Source organism: Taurulus bubalis (assembly GCF_910589615.1).
Source record: "Taurulus bubalis genome assembly, chromosome: 17".
Taxonomy (NCBI): domain Eukaryota; kingdom Metazoa; phylum Chordata; class Actinopteri; order Perciformes; family Cottidae; genus Taurulus; species Taurulus bubalis.
The window spans coordinates 7,126,217-7,146,127 of record NC_136605.1 but is presented as its reverse complement, the minus strand read 5'-3'; the positions used below and the strand labels follow the sequence as shown (position 1 = coordinate 7,146,127).

General features: G+C 42.2%; 1 protein-coding gene across 1 annotated transcript; it reads right to left on the bottom strand.

Annotated features, from left to right (window-relative positions):
• Positions 1–9,126: 9,126 nt before the first annotated feature.
• kcnj4 (potassium inwardly rectifying channel subfamily J member 4) lies at positions 9,127–12,038 on the bottom strand (the record flags this gene model as incomplete). The annotated part of the gene is made up of 2 exons (XM_079233006.1): positions 9,127–10,753; positions 12,016–12,038. The coding sequence occupies 2 exons, from the start codon at positions 12,036–12,038 to the stop codon at positions 9,127–9,129; spliced, it is 1,650 nt and encodes a 549-aa protein (XP_079089132.1).
• Between the last annotated feature and the right edge of the window lie 7,873 nt (positions 12,039–19,911).

Sequence of the window (19,911 nt, the reverse complement as noted above, 5' to 3'; positions counted from 1 at the left end):
CCCCGGGACACAAAACAAAATTCTCATTAAATATCTAATTTAGCTTGACGTCCTGCGAGCTGAGAACAAGAATATGTATTTCAGATACTTGCATACAGTGGTGGAAAGTACATTCACTCCAGTACTGCATGTACCTTACTGCTCCGCTGACTTTTGTGCTTCACTTGAAAATGTCAATTTCATGCGTATTTATATTTCTGCGTGTTTACGACATTTAAGAGGGAAATTGCTTTTAACTTGTTTTGCTCGGAACGATCATACGAAACATAATTTGCTCATAAAATCTGATGCATTCTTAAACTACCTGGCAGTAAATATAATTGTAATTCAAAGTGTAATTCAACATTAAATGCGCAGCCTCAACGTTATCATGCATCACTATTAATAAACCAATGATACATCAATATACAATAATACAATTATGCAGGATGAGCATTTTCAGTCCCAATACTTTAGGTAACACTTGTAATGGAGCACATCTGGAGCACATCTGTCGTGTGTTATTACATTTAGTTGTTGATGTGAAGAGTTCTTTCACCAACATTTCAACCAGGGGTTAAATATTTAACTGTTGCAGACGGAGATCAGTTCAGATCAGTTTCACTCGAGTAAGATAAATAGTTTGACATTGTTGTCAGTCCACCCTCATTTAAATCAATAAATAGGGTGGTCAAATAAACACTTATCAGCTTTCAAAATGACCTTAAAGTCAAATAATTACCTCTATTAAACTGTTTCAACAACAAATAAAACATTATATGTAGAATGTACTGCAGGACTGCATTCGTCTGCATTAATTTAAGCTAGCTGTACCTAATAAAGTGGCGTGGAGTGAAAAGATTTTGCTCCTAAAGTAAACAGATTGCCAGCTTTGGTCCTGATGATGGCTCATGTTAGACTTGTGTCTGGATCTATTGGTTTTGATCAGACATATTGTGGAATGAAGTTGCTACCGTATGTGCTGTGTGTATTTTTACATGCTTTGTTTCTCAGACAGTATTGTTTCTTTGTCTATATACTATACATGTATGTTGGCATGTATTTTGTCTATTTATTGTCAATATAATATTTGTTGTTTTAAGACTCTGATGCAAGTGGAGTAGAAACATAGACAGCTGGAATGAATTCACTTTCCAGTTATTGTTGTACTGAAGGAGCTAAAGTAGGTCACTTTTGTTCCTCAGTTATGCCATTTTGCAGATGAAGAGCTGCTGAGTCATTCTTCTCCGTCCCTCAATGGATATACTCTTGTTTCTGAGAAACTCATTTCTTGCATCAGGATGAGTGAATGCTGGTCCTTAGAAAGGGACCAGCATTGCATTCAGAGCACTACAATACGTAATGTAACATCAGTAATTTAATGCTCCAACATCTTAATTGAACCAATCATCGAATGCTCCACTGTATCGTCCATCTCTGAGAGTGGATTGACCTGGGTTTTTACTTCCTTTGTGTTTACAGGACAGAAGCTGTTTTGATGCGAGGGGGGGTGAGCGAGGAGAACAGGAAGAGGGGTGATGCTTCTTCGGAGGAGGAGATATGGAAAAAGGAGGAGGGTAACAGAGTCACTTTCCAATCATGAGTTTTTCTCGGAACATTGAATTAAGCAGCGTGAACGGGTGGGGGCCTCGAGGGTCTGGGGGCGGCTGGCCGCAAAGATGCCTGAATGAAAGAGTTCGTTGTTCGGTGCTGGGAGAGGGAGATGAAAGGGGAGAGGGAGATGGCGAGTTTGTCGGACATCAGTCCCCTCTCCCATTGCCTTCTCACCCTGCGGCCTTCCCTCACTCTGCCCATGTGAGCTAGAGTTCAAACACAGGGCCCACAGCTGCACACACACACACACACACACACACACACACACACACACACACACACACACAACTACAATATACAGGCAGACGCGAAAACTACTGCAGAAATGCATCTGCGTACCCAACAGTTGACAGGCAAACACACACACACACACACACACACACACACACACACACAGACACACACACACAAACAAGCAGACAGTCACATGTGCATGCAGTGTTTTTCGGTGCACACTGGAAAAACAAAAGTTGTTCACATACAGAAAGATCAAACATAATGTGGGCAACAAATCAAGAGACGACACTAGACAATTAAATACGTTTATTGCCCATTAAAGCGGACAATAATGAACATGAATCTCTTAGTTGGTGTATATTCGAGGACAACAAATCCAAGAACAAATCATATCTGTTTAGGAAGAGAGTACAAAATGTGACGATTATTGATCTAGTTCAAAGAGAGCAATTGTAATAACTGTGACAAATCCCCTCGTGCAACAGCACAAGATAATTTACAGACATCATACATTCAAAAAGTGTCTGACGAACAGCCATTAAAATTGAAAAACTGTGATGAGACAAGTCCATTGTAGTTAAGCTGAGGAACCTAAAAGAGCATTTGTTCCCATTGTTTGCTCTTTTACGTTTATGATACATAGTGCATGCATTTTCATGAATAGACACAGCAAATAAATACACATCTACATCAAAAAACTGCAGCACGATTTTACTGCTTGAGCTATGGACCTTTTTTTATTTTCAGCACCTGTAACCCAGTTACTCACATTAAGTCTAATCGAGCATATATCAGAAATAACATCAGTGTGAGGGTTCAAGTTATCAGGCCCAACAGACAAAGCCGCCCTTGTTGTGGTCAGTGAGAGACGCTTGTTACCGATCAGAGTTGTGTCTGTTCAGATGTACTTCATTCTGATCAGCTACAATAATTCAATTTCAACGATATCAAGTGACATCAGAGCCTGTTGATTCGTTTGGTTGACATACTAACCTACATGGACACCAAGTGTTGACCATGGCTCTCCATCGATATTCAATGGAGGAGAGAGAGAGACTTGGGATGGAAACGCCTTCTTACAGTTTTAGCTACATATTCTCTAACAGTGTTTGTTGCTAATATTAAAATGCAAGAGACAAAGCACAGCTCATTAAAATACAATTCAGTGATAGGATTCAGTCTGAATGGACGTCTGGATAACGAGACACGCAGAGTTTGTGTTCTGTGGAATATTTTTGTGGCAAAAGTGAAACATTTAGGATTATAAATGTATTCTGGCATGAATTTATCATTGCATATTTCACTTAGCTTTTATTGCAAGTATGCAACACAAAGGCTAGACCTGACCTTTATATTGTGTGTGTGTGTGTGTGTGTGTGTGTGTGTGTGTGTGTGTGTGTGTGTGTGTGTGTGTGTGTGTGTGTGTGTGTGTGTGTGTGTGTGTGTGGCTTCCCATCTCCGCTTTAATTCTCTGGCCAAAAAAGAAAGACAATTACTGTATTTATAAGTGCAGAAAAACATTGCATAAACAGTGCTATTTCTGACAACAGGCAAAAAGAAAGAGAAAAAGTGTATTTTTTCAGAGAGCATTACAAATCATGGCATCGTCTTTACAAACAACAATAATAAAGCATCTATCCAAATGATAAGTCTAGGCTTAATGGAGCGTGGATACAGTCCAGCAGGAGATCACCCAATTCAGTCAGTTGAGCCTCGAAGAGCATCTTCTGTTTTCTTTTCTAGGTGGAGAAACTGCATAAGATCTCTAGTCGACTGTCTATTGCTTCTAGGAGCAAAAGGACAACATCAGAAGTAGTTGTTAGAGGTGAGGGTCCAAACGGTTTTCTAAAGTCCCAGAAACAGGAGTCCAATAAAGAAAGATTATCTTAATCTTAAAAAAATAAACATAATAGGTGCACAATGTATGCGCAGTGCTACCTGGCTACCAATCACCTGTGTAATATAACGCAGTGGTTTACAAAATAACAGATTCATTGTAATGTGTTTGAACTGTTTTCATGCCGTTGTGTCCAACTCTTGGAAAGCGTGCTGCCGGCCTCGTTCTTCTCTCTTCAAGGAAGGCTCTCTTTGGCCCAAAATATTTTTGGAATCTGTAATCATACACCCCTGATACAACGACAGGGAGACAGGTGAGAACGGAGCACAGATGGCCGTAGAAGTTTTCAGGAGAAGTTGTCGCTTATGAAAGAGGGGTATGTCTGAAATGGGGGTTTTCCACAGCTAAATGTGAGGATAATGTCCCACACTGAGTGTGAGAGAGGCTTGTTTAAATGTCGGAGTGAGAGCGAAGCGGATTCAAGCGTAGCAGAATCAGAGGCAGCTGATTAATAAAAAAAAAAAGAATAAATAAAACACTGGGAGCACAGAGATGTAGAAATAAAGACAGAAGAAAATGGAAACAAAAGGACCGAGGTTGAAACGGGGGTAAAACAGTAACACAGAGATCAGTGGTGCGCTGATGCCTTGGGGGGGAAGATAGTAAAGATTCTACATGGGAAGAGGAATTGGAGAAGTTTAAATCCCAGGAGAGAGATGGAGGGATGGAAAGGTCGAGAAGATGATGGACGCACACTACCGCACGCACACTACCGCACACACACACACACACACACACACATCCCATAATTAGCATGCTAACAGGCAGTTAAATGCCCCACACAAAGGCTCACTGTTGAGCCTCGGTTGCTCACTTCGGAGACAATGCACAATGGGAGTCAGTGGGAGCCCCCAAATCACCCTAATAGCCGACGTGGCCCAGCATGGCTTCTCCTATTTTACCATTCCACCGATCACAGTCCTTCACTCACTCACTTACCGGCTAATGAAAAGCCGATAGCCTCCAGGCCTGCGGTCACTGAGCAGCTTGCCCCTTCCTCCTCATTTCCCTCTTTTCATCTTTTCCTCCACCGACAGAAATGCCTCTCCAGTTCTCCTGAGGTTCAGAGGTCCAATGTGTGGGCATGGGAACAGCGACTAGCTGACAAGACAGGGATGGAGGATATGTAATTAAAGGAAGATCAAGACAGGACAACCTGAAAGGGGGAAGTCTCTTGTTAGCCAGACACAGGGTGATTTTTAACTTGATTAAAATCTGGACAGAAATTATTTAATTATGGGGGAAAATGGAGATACTTTACATATTGATGTCAGGAAAGTAACCCTGCAAACACAGCTGTAGGTGCTGTTTGTCGAAACGCAGTGCTGATATCCTCACGGTGTCAGAGGTCAGGACATGCAGGGAGCTGCTCTGTATGCGGAAGCTCCCCAAAGCTCATTTCATATCAGCTGCAATGAGCCTGGTTCTGTCTGCATTGAGGTGGAGCCTCACTGAACCCTCTCACAAATTCCTTAGGAGTCTTTATTTCAAGGAGCACCTGAGATTTGCAGTGGAATTACTGCACACAAGCCAAATTCCCCTGATAGATACTTCTGATCCAACTGTCAACAAGTCTAATGTTCGGAGGTTTGGTGTCTCTTTCAAATTCTTCTCCTTCGTCCTTTGCTTCTTCTGCTCAAAGTAACTAAGGTTAAAAATCGGAGCAAGAATCTGTAATCCCAGAGCATCTTATGCAGATACAGCTACAATGTCAACGGCTGCTTCTCATGGAACAAAATGTACACAAACCATAACTTTAGAAATATTCTCCTCAGGCAATCCTCTTTTTTTAACTTCACATCCACATACTGTTTGTTTTTCCGATTAGATTTCTTGCTATTTTCAATCATCTAAAACAATTATGTTTTACATAATCTTCTAAAACTATTGACTGATAATGTTTCCACATCTGGGCACACCTGGCGGTTTGTTGGTTTCTTCGTTGGCATTCGTTCTGTCATGACCCAGTTAGTCTTGAAACTCGGGCCTTTTCGTCAACAGACCAGGAGGTGACTGTGGTACAAAGAAATTCTGTCCTTGTTACTGAAACGGGCCAGCAGGGGGTCACAGACCTCCACTGCACAAACTGTTTGCTACATTCAATTTGCAGACCATGGTCGAAGTTAGTCATAAAGTTTGGAAGCCTCTAAGACAAGAGTCCAAATGAGATGTCTTACATGTCCCAGGCATGTAAGACACTACCTCAGAAGCCCTTGGTAGCCCTTTAAGCCCTATCCCTAACCCTAACCCTAATAACCCTAACCCTAACCCCTAATCCTATTTATTGTTTGAGTTGTGTTTAGAGGCTGTACATAAGGATTATATATTATTGTAGCCCTGATTTTTATGTTTAATTTGATACCTAACATGTTTTTTTTGGGGGGGGGGAGGGATTTATACCATGATTTTGTCTTGATTTTCCTGATATAAAAGGGTCCCCCGATTGGGGGACGCTAGGGCTTAACAGGTTAAAGAGCAGCGTTAGCGAAGGTGTCACTCTGTACCTGGCCAGCCGTAGACAGGTTTGTGCATGTGTGTAAGTAACTTTGGCGGTGTTACAGAAAAACAGCCAAAAAAAGGCTCCATTCATTTAGTTTGAATAGAAATGGCACAAAATGCAATAATATATATACAAAATATATTTGTTCTCACAGTAAGTACAGCACACCTGTTCTTCTACCTTGGCTAATTGGCTAATTGGTACATAGTGTGGCGTTCTCATAAATTGCGAGCCACTTTTAGAAATATGAGTCAGATCAGTTCAGCGACAGCCATCGGCAGTGTTTATTGAGGATTCATCAGGGCACCATTATGTTGTGTCTTGTGAGACGCCACAGCCACTGCGATGCCCCCGAGTGGAAGCAGGCAGCCCTCCCTCCTCACTCAATGTTCTTGAGCTTTTCAGGCGGGAAATAATCCAACTTTTGTTCTTTGGGGTCTTGATAATCATCTTAATGCATTTTTCTCGAAACATTCTTGAGTTTAGACGTCATGATGCAAGTTTGAAATCCTGTGCTGCTTCCTTGGTTCACCGCTAGAGGGAGCACGTGGTGCAGTGTGTTCCTCTGCTGCTTCTCTACAATACAAATGGCTGCAGAGGCATCTAGTGGCTGTGGAGCTTCAGCACTCATTGCTGCATCAGTAGAGTATTCTTGTTTTTTAAATTTGCAAATCTATTTGTATTATGTATCTTTTACCAGGTTTCCAAAAAGGACTAACAACCAGAATAAGATAAATATTTATTTGCAACATCAAAAGGTATACAAGGAAGAAAAAAGTGCTTTGTACGTGAGGATTATTTCAGTAGCACAATAGTTTGCTTAGTGGATTTTTATCAATAGAATTCTACAAAGCAGCAAGCAAAGATAACAAAATAAGCTCTCTGTTTCACAAATTGGTTCAATTGGCTTCCCTTCTGTACCCAAGTTAAAATATTAACTACTTTTTAATCCAAAACCACCATTACAGAAAGACTGTTATGCACCACCAGTCAACATTTGAGGAGTATTATTTATTTATTCAAAATTTGCAGTTGATCCCAAGCAATGTTATGCTAATTTCATTATGAATAACCTCAAATTAGATAGTAAAAGTAGGAAAGACAGTCAGCTGTGTACCTTTTTTATTTTTGGGGGGGAATTAGGTCAATTAAACATACTGCTCTGTAGATTTGTTGCTTTTAATTCTGAAGCTGTCTGCATAGGTTTTAACAGCTGTGTCTAATAAAGCACTAATTAGGATGTGAGCCTTCAGTCCTTGTCCCAGCAGAAATCGCACAGGTGGCCCTGATGACTTTAACGATGGCTCCCTTAGGTGTCTCAGTAAAATGTGGAGCAGTGAGCCAGTACCTACACACAGGGCATGCAGACATTTCAAGAAATGCTAGAGATCTTAAGCAAGTATTGCAATGAAAACTTCTTCCTACAGTCAGTCTCTCGCGGCCATATTGATTGATTGAAAGCCCACAACACTTGAAGCAATAAAACCAGAAAGAAAACAACAATAAAAGTCAAGAATAGGAGTTGCAGTATGATCTGGTGCAGCAGGTCGACTATTGTGATAGCGGTGCGACTCTATCTAAAGGCGACAGTACTTTCATAATTAATGGTCTCACGGAAGTTAAATGTTTGCTGGATTCAGTTCAGTTTGAACTATACCAGATGGGAGAAAGTGCGACAGTTGATTATACTGTCAGTAAAATGATGTTTAATTATAGGTACCATCTGCTTCTCCTTGTATGCTGAACCTGCTGGTTTGCTGCTCCCGCAAAAAGGAGGGCAACTGTTTTTTAAATGTCTACCATTTGATTCACTGCAATTTACCTGACATATACTTGACTTTATCCCCACTGCGCAATTACACTGCACTCCTCAGCCTTCATCCCTTTGTTTCCTGTTGTGCTTTACAGTATAGCTTCACACCTTTCTGCTATCAAAGACTGATTATACATTTTAGGCCGCATGCACCCTTACCATGTGATGAATCAGAGGCGCTCAGTGTTTTGCTCTCCTCCTCCAGAACCTTTGGAGAACAACATCAGCACCAACATGAATTAAAGCCACCTCCCAGCATTGTTTTTGTGGTCACAGGCTGCAGCCTCCGCAAGAAACAAACCAAGAAAAAAGTGATCCATAAAGTGAACAAAGGGTCTATTTTGCGTTGCATTGATAAATATTAGTAAAGTTATATGAGTTATACTCTTCTTAAGATCTTTGAACTATAAAGGGAGGATTTGTTTGATGAATTACTGAAAAAGATTTAACCAAACAGGCAGTTGTGCAAAAAGCTGACTGTTCAGGGAACTATTGCACACATGAACAACATGGAGATTATTAAGCATAAATTTAAACAGTGCATTTTAACAATTCACCATCTCAGTCTTGGGCTCACTCTTCGAAAAGGAAGAGAATCACTTCCAAACTGCTATTGCTTTCATACAATATCTTGTTTACATCCGCACACACAAAAATGAACTTCTTAAATAAAGTTTAACTAATCAAATGTACAAACAGTCCAAAACACGAGTTAAGTTTCGTACACTGCCATTGTTCTTCCCTTTGTTTATGACATCTTATAAAAGCCTTTCAGTGCTTTGTTGGAGATCCTTGGTCCTCCTGCAGAATCCGTCTGGTAGATCATTATGGCTCTTCAAGGTGTGCAGTTGCATGTGCCAAAAGTTATTTCGGAATGTTTGCTCTGTTTTCGTCATTTCTAATCTCATTGAGAGAAGAAAAAAAAACGAATATAAATGTAAATCAAAACAGACAAGGCAAAGGGGGTTTTCATTTCTGGACATGCAAATACAAATTTCACCAAGCATACCCTACTTAGGTCCAACTCACTGTAGAAGAAGTTGAAAGGATTTGTGGGTGAAATACAAGAGGGGCACAAAACAATCTTTAGATGTCTTGCTCACTCTTATAGGACACTGGATCAAGAGGGATGGCAGTCTGCAAGATGTCAAACTCCATCTGGTTGTTGTCCATGTCCAGAACACACATGACGCTGTGACTGCCAGATGTCATGGTCGCTGTGTCCTGGAACATATTTTGGAAGTCTACAGACACTGAAGTCCTCCTCTCCTCTGCTCTCTCCTTCCCCACAATCTGGGCGTCGAAGATGTCATCCTCCTCCTCCCCGCAGCTCAGTGCCACCTCGTTCTCATAACAGAAGGCGCTCAGCGACCTGGGAATCAAGTCTTGGGTGGATCTATAGGCCGGGACGGGAGAAGCGGCAAAGGAGGCCCGGCTGACGACCTCGTCGAGCTCTTTGGCGCTGACGTGGGGCGTCGACGGCACCTCGTAGGTCTTGTGGAAGCGAGCGTAGTCTACCTTGTAGCGGTCCTGGTCCTCATAGGTCACAGGCTCAAACCTGTGACCCCAGAAGACCTCTCTGGCAAGGTAGGAGCTACGGACCTGGGTGGTCATGGCCGTGGCCTCCACCATCCCCTCCAAGATCACGACAATCTCAAAGTCATCTGCCTCCAGATCAGCTCGGCTTAAAGTGTACAAGGGGCTGTCTTTATCTATCTCGTGGATTATAACCAGCGGGGACACTAGAAACAATCTGTCCGTGCCCTCATCGTAGCCCACATTGAGGTCCATCTGCTCCAAGGGGATGAACTCTCCCTCAGCTGTGACGTATGAGCGTATGAGCTGGGCCCGGACATGAGCCTCCACGATGTGGCTCTTCCGCAGGTTGCCGACCCTCCACATGAGGCACAGCTTTCCATCGCGCAGGGCGATGACAGCATTTTTAGAGAACACGAGGGTCTGGTTCCTCTTCTTTGGCCGCGCCATCTTGGCCATGATGGTGCCAATCATGAAAGAGTCAATGATGCAGCCCACAATGGACTGGACCACGACTGTCATCACAGCGACGGGGCACTCCTCGGTAACGCAGCGCCAGCCGTAACCGATGGTGGTCTGGGTCTCCATGGAGAACAGGAGCGCCCCGACAAAGCCGCGGACATGGAGTATGCAGGGCATCCTTTGTGTCGGCCCTCCAGATGGGTGTCCAGAGGTGGGCCCGTGCAGTCCCGCCGCCGCCAGCGGCCCGTCGCCCTTCCCCATCGGTTGCTCCTCAAAGTCCCCGTGCACCAGGGAGACACTGAAGAAGATGATGCCGAAGAAAAGCCACGAGACCAGAAAGCTGCCGCAGAATATAAGCAGAAGGTATCTCCAGCGGATGTCCACGCAGGTGGTGAAGATGTCAGCTAGGTAGCGCTGCCTCTTTTCATCCATGTTGGTGAACAGAACGTTACATTGTCCATTCTTCTTTACAAACCGGCTCCGTACTTGGCTGGAGCCCCTTGTCAGAATCTTCCCGTTGTAGTTATTCATCCCTCCTTGTCCCCTTTCGCTGGGCACGGCAGCAGAGGCTCCCGAGCTCTTCCTGCTGTCTTCGGTCTCTGCGTGGCAGGGCGAGTGCAGTCGGAAGTTGAGGGAACTGTGGCCGTTATGGAGTCCTGAGCTGGCGATCTTCTGGCGCGCCTCCTCCGATAAAATGTCTGACACAATGCCGTACCTGTCAGGCCAACAGAGAGGAGGAGATTGGGATTCAAAAAGTTGATATCTGTATCATTCAAATTTGAGTGTGCACAAAATGTAGGAAAAATGTATGGACCTTGTGTACCATTTAAAGCACACAAAGACATATGCACCTTCTCATTGACAGCGACAAGAAGATAATACCTGACTCATCAGGGATGCGAGGGTTGGCAACAGTATCACATTGGAAACTAATTGACCAAACTCCCGGTCATCTGAGTGTATCGAACGACCTAACCTCTCTCCTTTACATGGAGGATTACTAGCTGGAAAGGTGAGTTCAGTTTATCTACGTGAGAAGGATTGCCGGTCATCACAGATTACAGGATTATATCTGAGTCAGTGTCAGTCAGACAACCTGTTTTTAGATGGACCAACATATATGTTACCTGTTATAGATGAATGTTAACACCCCCATTTAATCATTCATTAACTCACTCATAAGAGATCAGTCAATCTTTATTGTTCCTTGAAGGGAACATTTTACGTGGGCTTTAAAACGCCACACAAAGAAAGAAGACAATAAGACAGTTGGAACAACCGCCCAAAACTGTAAGACAAAAGGAAACCCAAACTATGAGACATCTAAACCCTCACAACGGAGATGGTATCAAATGAAAATACTGTTAATGTGGCAGGCTAATAATGTGCATACGCTTCAATGTTCAGCGTAGTGATGACCATTAATACAACAACCTTCAGCCTTCTTGTTCTCTAATCCGGCGATCTGTTGCAGCTGGCTGAAGGCAGGAGCGGGCAGGACGGCCTTGGCCTTTCTGAGGATGTGCTCGCTGTAAATATCCCTGAGCCGGACCTGACTCACCCCGACTAGATCACCAAATTATCCAACCCATTCTTACCGTCCGTGTAAAGAGAACTTTACAAAAGGAACAAATAGTTTCTGTAAAGCATCTGTTGCATCTGTCCCGTCGACACTGTAACTCCCACACAAATTCAATTGATTAATATATATGACAAAGAACAAATAAAGGCGTCATGTCCAATCAGAGCTACCGTTTAAAACAACAGCAGTTTCCAGGATAATCCTAATAAATTGTGCAGTAACACTAAACATAAGATTCCCGCTCTGCTGTATTTTTTTTTAAAGTGACTTCAGTGAGCTTGGTGGCAAAGGAACAGTAACACACACAGAAATGAGGAAATTGAAGAGCAGATTCAGACCACTTAATAAAATGAAGAATGAATAGCACAGTGATAGCCGAGGAGTGAATCATTCACCTGTTGAACCTATTTGTTCCCATGGCACCAGTGGTCTCTGGTACGGGGTCCGGGTGGGAGGCCAGACTCGGTCTTGCAGGTCACCACCATGGAGGTGGAGCTGGTGCACTGAGGAGACCACTGCAGGAGCGAGACAGAGAGGAACGGAATCAGTCCGTATCAGGTCATGTAAAAATACCTGCAAAACATTTCCTTCTTTAACTTTTATAAAAACCTAACCGTACACGATTTAATCGCAGTTCATCTCTTTGCAAACTGTTGGTCTGTGTTTCTAGTCTGCTTTACGTGAGCTAAAGATGTGGATGACTAACTTCTTAAAGAACTGCGACTGCACTCTTGAGAACAGAGTTGTAATGTTGCATGTGGGTGTAAGTGGCTGTTTCACATTTCATCTACACTCAATTATAGATAAACCAAAGTGTTTGCTTTGGTTACATTATAAGGAATCATCTCAAGAGTCTATTATCCTCAAACCAAAAGATTAAGCATATTAAACACTCACTCTCACACACACGGAAACCAATAAACAACACACTCCACTAAGAAAGAATGTATTGAAATGCTCTCGTTGGCCGCTTTGTTTCTTTCTTTCCAACTTAAAAAAATCTAGTTTAAAGATTCAGAGTCAAAATGAGCATCACATTCTAACTCATTTAGATGCTGTTCACATAAATCTGGGATATTAGTATGACATTATTGAGATGTACTTAATTCTGCGCAGACTGGAAATCAAATTGACTTAAAAGTGGCTAGAATAATATTTTTGTGTGAACAGCAAGTTGGAGAATTATTGATCACTGACGGTTTGAGTTTGAGTACCATGCAGTCACCTATCAATACATGTGATCACTTTTAATCACGTGAGCTTCTTTATGTAAAGACCACTTTTGATAAGAACCATGAATTTACTTTCTGAGACATCAAAGGATCCCAGATTTGAGCAAACCTTTTGTTTGTCAAAAAGATACACAGGAGTTTATTTCATAAGGCTACAAACCTAGAATGTGTTCAGATATCATTTAATCCTTGTATGAACAGCAAATAAAATTCTCTTCTGTGACAAAGGATACAAACTCAACAATCTTTCTCCGGGAAGACCTTAAATCTTAAACAACATGAGCATAGCTTAAGTGTTTTGTTTTTTTTATCACAAAAACTGTCTGTCTAGAAATACAAAGAAAATCCTGTCACATAATCGTTCCTTCATAAAATCTGTGATGTAAAGCAGATAGTAAATCCAAGCGGAAGCCTGCAGTGGTTTCCTTTTTTCTTTACGCATCAAATGCATTTTAAGAGAATGAATAAGCTCAATTTACTGAACATCATGAAGAGAGGAGGATCTGTATCTTCATTTCTCTGCAATGGCAATCCATATCTGTATTTATACGTGTATATGAGGATTATATTTTCCTCTTTGATTTGTGGTCTGTCTCCACACAGATGCTCCCAACTACACAGCTGTGAAATATTATCCCCCCCACCTCCAAGCTGCATCTATTTAAGGAAAATGCAACCAGCTCACCATCCATCATCAGCGGTGTCTGCCTCTCGGTGCAAAGATGTTATAACCAGTAATGAGGCCGGACAGGCAGAGCGCAGGTATACGACACACACACACACACACACACACACACACACACACACACAATGCAAACCAGTTAATGGTCACCATGCAGGTAAAACTGGGACTTCCAGTGAAGCCGGTTTCCATAGGAACACATCTACTTTGGCATTTGGGGGATGGAGAGCAGTGGAGAGAGTCACCAGAAACATTGTGGTGAAACACAGTATTAAGTGCTCTCATAACATGAGTCAGGAAGGGAGAGAGAGGGGAGGAGAGGCAGCGTCTACATTCAGCTTGAAGTAGATACAGGAGGTGAGTCTTAGTGGACTTTCTTGATTACTGAGTGGCACCGTGGATGAGGATAAAAGACATCTGGAGTCAAAGACTTATAGGTCATAAACGCATTCTCAAAAAGCTTTTATGTTTTGCTCTATCCCATTTATCGTCCTAATGATTTGACCAGGGACACTGAGAGCAAGAGGAGTTCATTAATTACAAAAAAGAACTGAAGACTTCTCTGTGCTCATTACTTTTGGTTCTGAATCGAGTTTAGATTTGAGATTATATTTATGTTATTATCTTTGTCTTGGGGTTGGGGATCGAGAGAGCGGTAGACATTGATAGAAAGATAAAAGTATGTTGAGATGGAGCAAATTGTGTCCTGATATGATTAGTGGATTTACACGAGTTTAGTGACTTGCTTTTTCCAAAATCCATTGTGTTGCTCAAACAAAATAAGCAAGTTTAAGAAGTTTTTTTTCTTCTTCACATTTTCTGTTATTTTATAAACTAAACACTGTTTCTACTGATTGAAGAAGTGATCGTTAGTTGCAGCCCTGTTTCTGTGTCTCTGTATGAAATACTTTCTCATGTTCTGCCTTCACTACCTTACTGTGCATGCATTAGTGTGTACACTTGTGTCCTTACGTCACTAACTTCTCCCTAATCTCATACATTCACAGATTAATAGTCATAATCTGTCACACTGATATAAGAAAGGTGGAGTCACTTCCTGGAGATTTCATGACTGTTAATCCCAAAAGAGATGGAAGACAAAGAGAAGAAGGTTGGGTGGGGATTAAGATGCAGTGTCCACTCCCTAAAGCCTCCGGTAATCATCCTCATGAGACGCAATATTACATCTGCTGCAGAAATAAATGATGTAAGTGTGACTACCTGAACGTTATGTTCTGGCAGATATGGCAACTGTAGTTGAGTAACTATGCAAAGTGGTCTGAGTCATTTTTTAGGATATTCTGGACGTAACTGGTCATAGAAAAGAGAAGGAAAAAAAAACCTGTACTATTTCTGAAAGGTTTGTATGAAATTACCTGATGCATCCAACGGCGAATTATGTAACCGTAACATGTTTTTTTTTCTTCTTCTTAGTTTGATCGTCAAGATGATTGTTGAAAACTACTGGCAGAATAATCTTGCTAGATAAATCCAGTCTATCAATGGAAGCACATGCAAAACATTAGTATAATTCCCCCAAGTGGAGGACCTGCTGAGTCCGTCTGTAAGGTGACTCAGGCCTTTGTGTTCCAATCACTGCACTGAGCAGGTTCACTTCCTCCTTATTTTGTTTTGGAGAACTAGTTTGTGTGACGTGAACATAAGCGATACATAACCCTGGTTTCACCTCTTCTTGTCACGAGCCGGCCCACAGAGGAGAAGATTCCCACGCTCGCATCCCAGACAACCTCCGTGTTGGCCTGGTTTCAGATTTCTCTTTTTCCCATGTTGTCCATTTTTAATCTTTGCAAAAACATATTGCATTTCCCATAGTTCATGTGATAGATCAGGTGCAATACGTCCAACTGTAAAGGATTCGGTGAAAAGTAACATTTATGAAACTCAAGCAAAGTTAATGAACATTAACATTTATTTGCCTTTAATTGGAAAGTGAAAGTCTTTCTTTCTCAGGTGTTGCTGCTGGTCAATTTTTTAGAGGTGAAATGTATTTATTTATCTTAACAGTCCTGGTCGATGCTGTTGTCTAAATATAAGACAACTTTAGGTCAGAGCCATGTGATTAATGCAATAATAGATCAATTATATTCTCCTCAACCATCTTTATTCAAACTAAAAAGATCACTTTATTCCCAGGTTCCCCTCCGATAGATTTATATACGAGATCTTTTGCTTTTTTTTTGTGACCCAAAATTGTGATTTTTTGTTTTGTTTTGTATTGATCCAAGCTGATCATGTACTATTGATCATGTATACTATCTGTGTTCCAACTCTCCCTTTACTCGTTGAAGATTTCTTTTAAATTTGACTTTAAGATGCACAAACACAACACTAACCACAACAAAAGTATGAAGTTGATCAACAGGTGCATTTCCTCAAGGTATGGAGGACACACACACACACACACACACACACACACACACACACACAGTGCTTATACATGATAACTGTGACAGAGTGTGAACTGTTTGAAGGTAAAAACTAGAACTGCTCTTTATGTCTGTCATCTGTAGTGCAAAGTTGTGACGAATAAAACAAACTTAATCCAGCGAGTTATTATAATTATTATTGTGCACGTCTCCTGACACTGAAATACAAATACAAACTCACCCTGCAAGATAGTTCTGTCACTTGCACTTCACTTCAAGAATCCCCCTTTCACTGTCCAAGGCAAAAAGGTCCCGCATCCTGAGATTCACGGTCCGTGAGATCCTCTCTCCTTTCTCCACTCTTTCTCTCTTCTAGTTTCCTCTTCATCCCTGTTGTTTCCCTCCTTGAATCCGTTATTGTCCTCTGCTGCCTCCTTCGCTGACTATAATCCTGCCTGTGCCGCGCTCTCTGTGCACTCGTACACCGCCGGCTGAAAACGCTGTGTCAACCTCCCCTCTGCAGAGCATGGGTTTGGAAGGGAGGGAGGGAGGTATGAAGGAGGAGAGGGAAAAAGAAGAGCAACAGATAAAAGAAAGACAAAGAGAGTAAAAGAGAGGAGACTACAGGGGGGCTGCCACTTTGTCTGGCGCTCTCGGCATGTGTAGGTGTTGAATGATGCCTGATGTGCCCATGTAAGCAAGTTTGAGTCATGATTTCGAGCCTGACTCTTCGAGGAACAACAGAGATGATACAGTAACAGGTGAGAGACAAAAGGAAAACGGGGGCTCGGAAAACAAAGCGGTTGAGTTGCCGTCATAGTTTAAAACCGTGAATCACCAAGCACACAATGACAAAGGCCTGGAAACATAATCCCTTCTACTTTTACTCCAACACAGTCAACTCTCCACAGCAGGAAGAGAAGTGCTGCTTTGAACGGTTGCAGCGGCAGCAGCGTTTCTGCCCTGTCATTCTGTGCCGAGTTGCTCTCCAGCTTCAAGTGCTGTGGCGTTGCAGTGGACTCCCTCTCACATACTGTGGATGAATAGTGGCCCGATGTCAGTGTGACCTGGGACTGTGCAGATCTTCCGGACGAGGAAACCAGGTTTCAGCGCTACGACTATGGTTGAAGTGTCTTTGAGTGAACCTTCTGGTTTCAGCTCATTCAACTTGATGATGGAGAAGAAGTCTGTTGGGCTGAATGAACATGTTATGCCTTTATGGAGAGCAGAGAGATGACAGGAAGCGAGGGGTCAGAAAGATGGGAGTGACATGAAACAAGGTATCATTGCATTGAGGTTAAGGGACAGCGACCCAACCCCCATGGGCCACCTGGGCATCCCGTCAACTGCAAAGGATGGGACAACAATCAACAATCTCTTCTGGTTTCTCTCACAGCCGCTCTGAAGATTGACACAGTCTCCCTATTCTCAATAGAGAGACCCCAAGAGACATGTTCTAGTTTGATTTTGGATTCCTTCATCCTTCATCCATATGAGTATTATGAAATATGAATTGAGCAAAACAGTTTCTATGGAAACCGCTCCATCCCCTCCGGCCCTCACACACAGCTCCCCTTTTGCCCCCTCAGTGCTCCCTCCCTCATGCACTCCTTCCGTCCCGCTCTAAATTATATAGAGGGGGTACCTCTTTTCAAAATCTCTCTTTCTAAATAGGGATGTGGGTGTGCATCTGCCCATATGACCAATTCACAGAGGAGGAAGGAGGAGGCGGACGGACACACAGCACTGTAACGGCAACAGAAAGCATACGGACAGAAGGAGCTTCTGACGGTAGCGTGTACACTACAAGGTGAAAGAAGTCTGTTTGAGTCCATGACGAGAAACATGACCGGGGCCGTGTGAGTGTGAAATACTGGAGACTGTTTCACCTTTCACACACATAATGGGAGAGAATGAAGCAATAGGACTGTGACCTCAGATCAGGTCAGACCACCAAAAGATAGAACATGAATGTTGGGGTTACGTGTCAGTCAATATGAACAGGAGAACATGTTATTGAGCACAAAAAAGTGAAAATGCTATGTTAGGTGTTTTATCCTGATATCCATTAATAAAGGCAATTTTTCATTGTTACATATAAATAGTTTTCTAACATAAATCCAAACTAAGTAAAAGTCAAAATGAGATGTTTTAAAGCCTTAAATACATCTTAGATTGAAGAGAATAGATAGGCTTAGAAAATTGGGATAATGCTCAAGCTTTACAAGGAGACTCCAGGTGATTAAGTTAAACTGCATGACTATAAAAATGGTTATACCATATTAATTACCTTTAGCCTTGTTTGAATGATGATCGCAGACAGTAGTGTCAGCGCTCACAGCTGAGGGGAGCCTTCGCCACAGTGTTGGTGGTTTTGAAAAGACACTACATGCCTGTACCATAACAGTAAAGTTGGGATGTGTATGATGGGAGAAAAGGAGGAGGTTGAGTGTTGCAGACAGACTTATCAGACAGTCATTCAGATCAGCCTCTGAGGAGGAGATGAACAGGCAGACTGGACTGTGTGGATGTATAAATAGCAACTAATCAGGCCTGGGTGTCAGATTAGTTCCCATAACCTTTTGCTCAGCCTGGGTCAGCTCGGTCCAGAGGATGTCCTCTATAGTTCAATCAACCATAGGACACAAATAAAGCATCTCTTTATTGCGTATTTTGTATAAAATTGTCTGTTTCTTCTTCTTGCGCCCCGCTTCATTGCTCATTTAACACTCTTGACGCATAAGAACCCGGACCCATTTCTCCTTCAAGGAACATTATGGGGGACATAATACAGATTAAATGGGCCACATAGAACATATTTCTGACATTGTTTTCAAAATAGTGTCAAATATTTGAAATGTTGCATGTCACATTAATGATTAAAACATTGGTTTACATTGTTTTTAATCTGCTTTGGTTAGCTAAATATCATTGACTCTGACAAATTAACTGAGCAGATCATAATTATTTTTCGTACTGTGCATATATATCACACCAGGTTTTTTGTGAATTTTTTAGGTTAAATTTCCGATGTGACGTATATGTCAGAACGATTTTTATCTGATTTGTTATATATCAGTTTATTTTTCTAAGAAATGTGCTCACAGCAGGTTCAATATATTAAAGGACATGTTATGTAAGCATTATAATTCTTAAACGGGTGAATCTTACCTTTAACAACTAAAAACAAGCTTTTTTAAATTTAGCACTTCCTTCAGATCTGTCACAACCTGGAGCAGACATCTTGGAAATGTTGTTATGGAAACACAAAATCACATGACCTGTCACATGACCCACCACGCTGTGCAGTCGGTGTCACTTAGAGACTTCATGAGTTAAAATCAAGGATAAAGCTGTATAAGGAACTTTCCAGAACATTTAAAGGACCTGTGACCCCTGTGTCACCGTGGGTCCTTATGGGTCTGATTTATAGATTTCACATAATATGAACAGGTCTGCTTGAGAATGATACTGAACTTGAACAACCTGTTGACAGAGAGCAGGACCCGGCTCTGTGCAGGATGCTTCAGAGGTGTGCACAGAAGCTGCGTATCTCTCAGCTGGTACGCGGTGCCCCCTCACTTCTCTGCACCACCACGGATGCAGTCTATGTAGGCTGAAAGCATTTCCTTCCTCTGGTGCCCGGTGCTGATCTCACTGCATCAAACATACGAGTAGGATGTAGGGGAGCATGCCAGTATCCAGCTGCAATGTGTGGATTATTAAGAGGGAGGACGAAGGAGGCGGTGGAGACGGTGGGATTTGATATGAAGGGAGACACCGAGTGGTTTTAGGTTTTTGACTGTGACTCAGATAGCAGAATTAGGAGGAATGGGAGGCCGGTGGAGCGGATGTGCCAGAAGACAAGGAAGAGTATTTTAAAACACTGAAAAGAAGAGTACAATGCTACAAGCCCTCACTGGTAAACAAAAGATCTTGAGAGACGCTAATCTATTGCATAAGACAGAAACTATTGTGTTAATTCTAAAG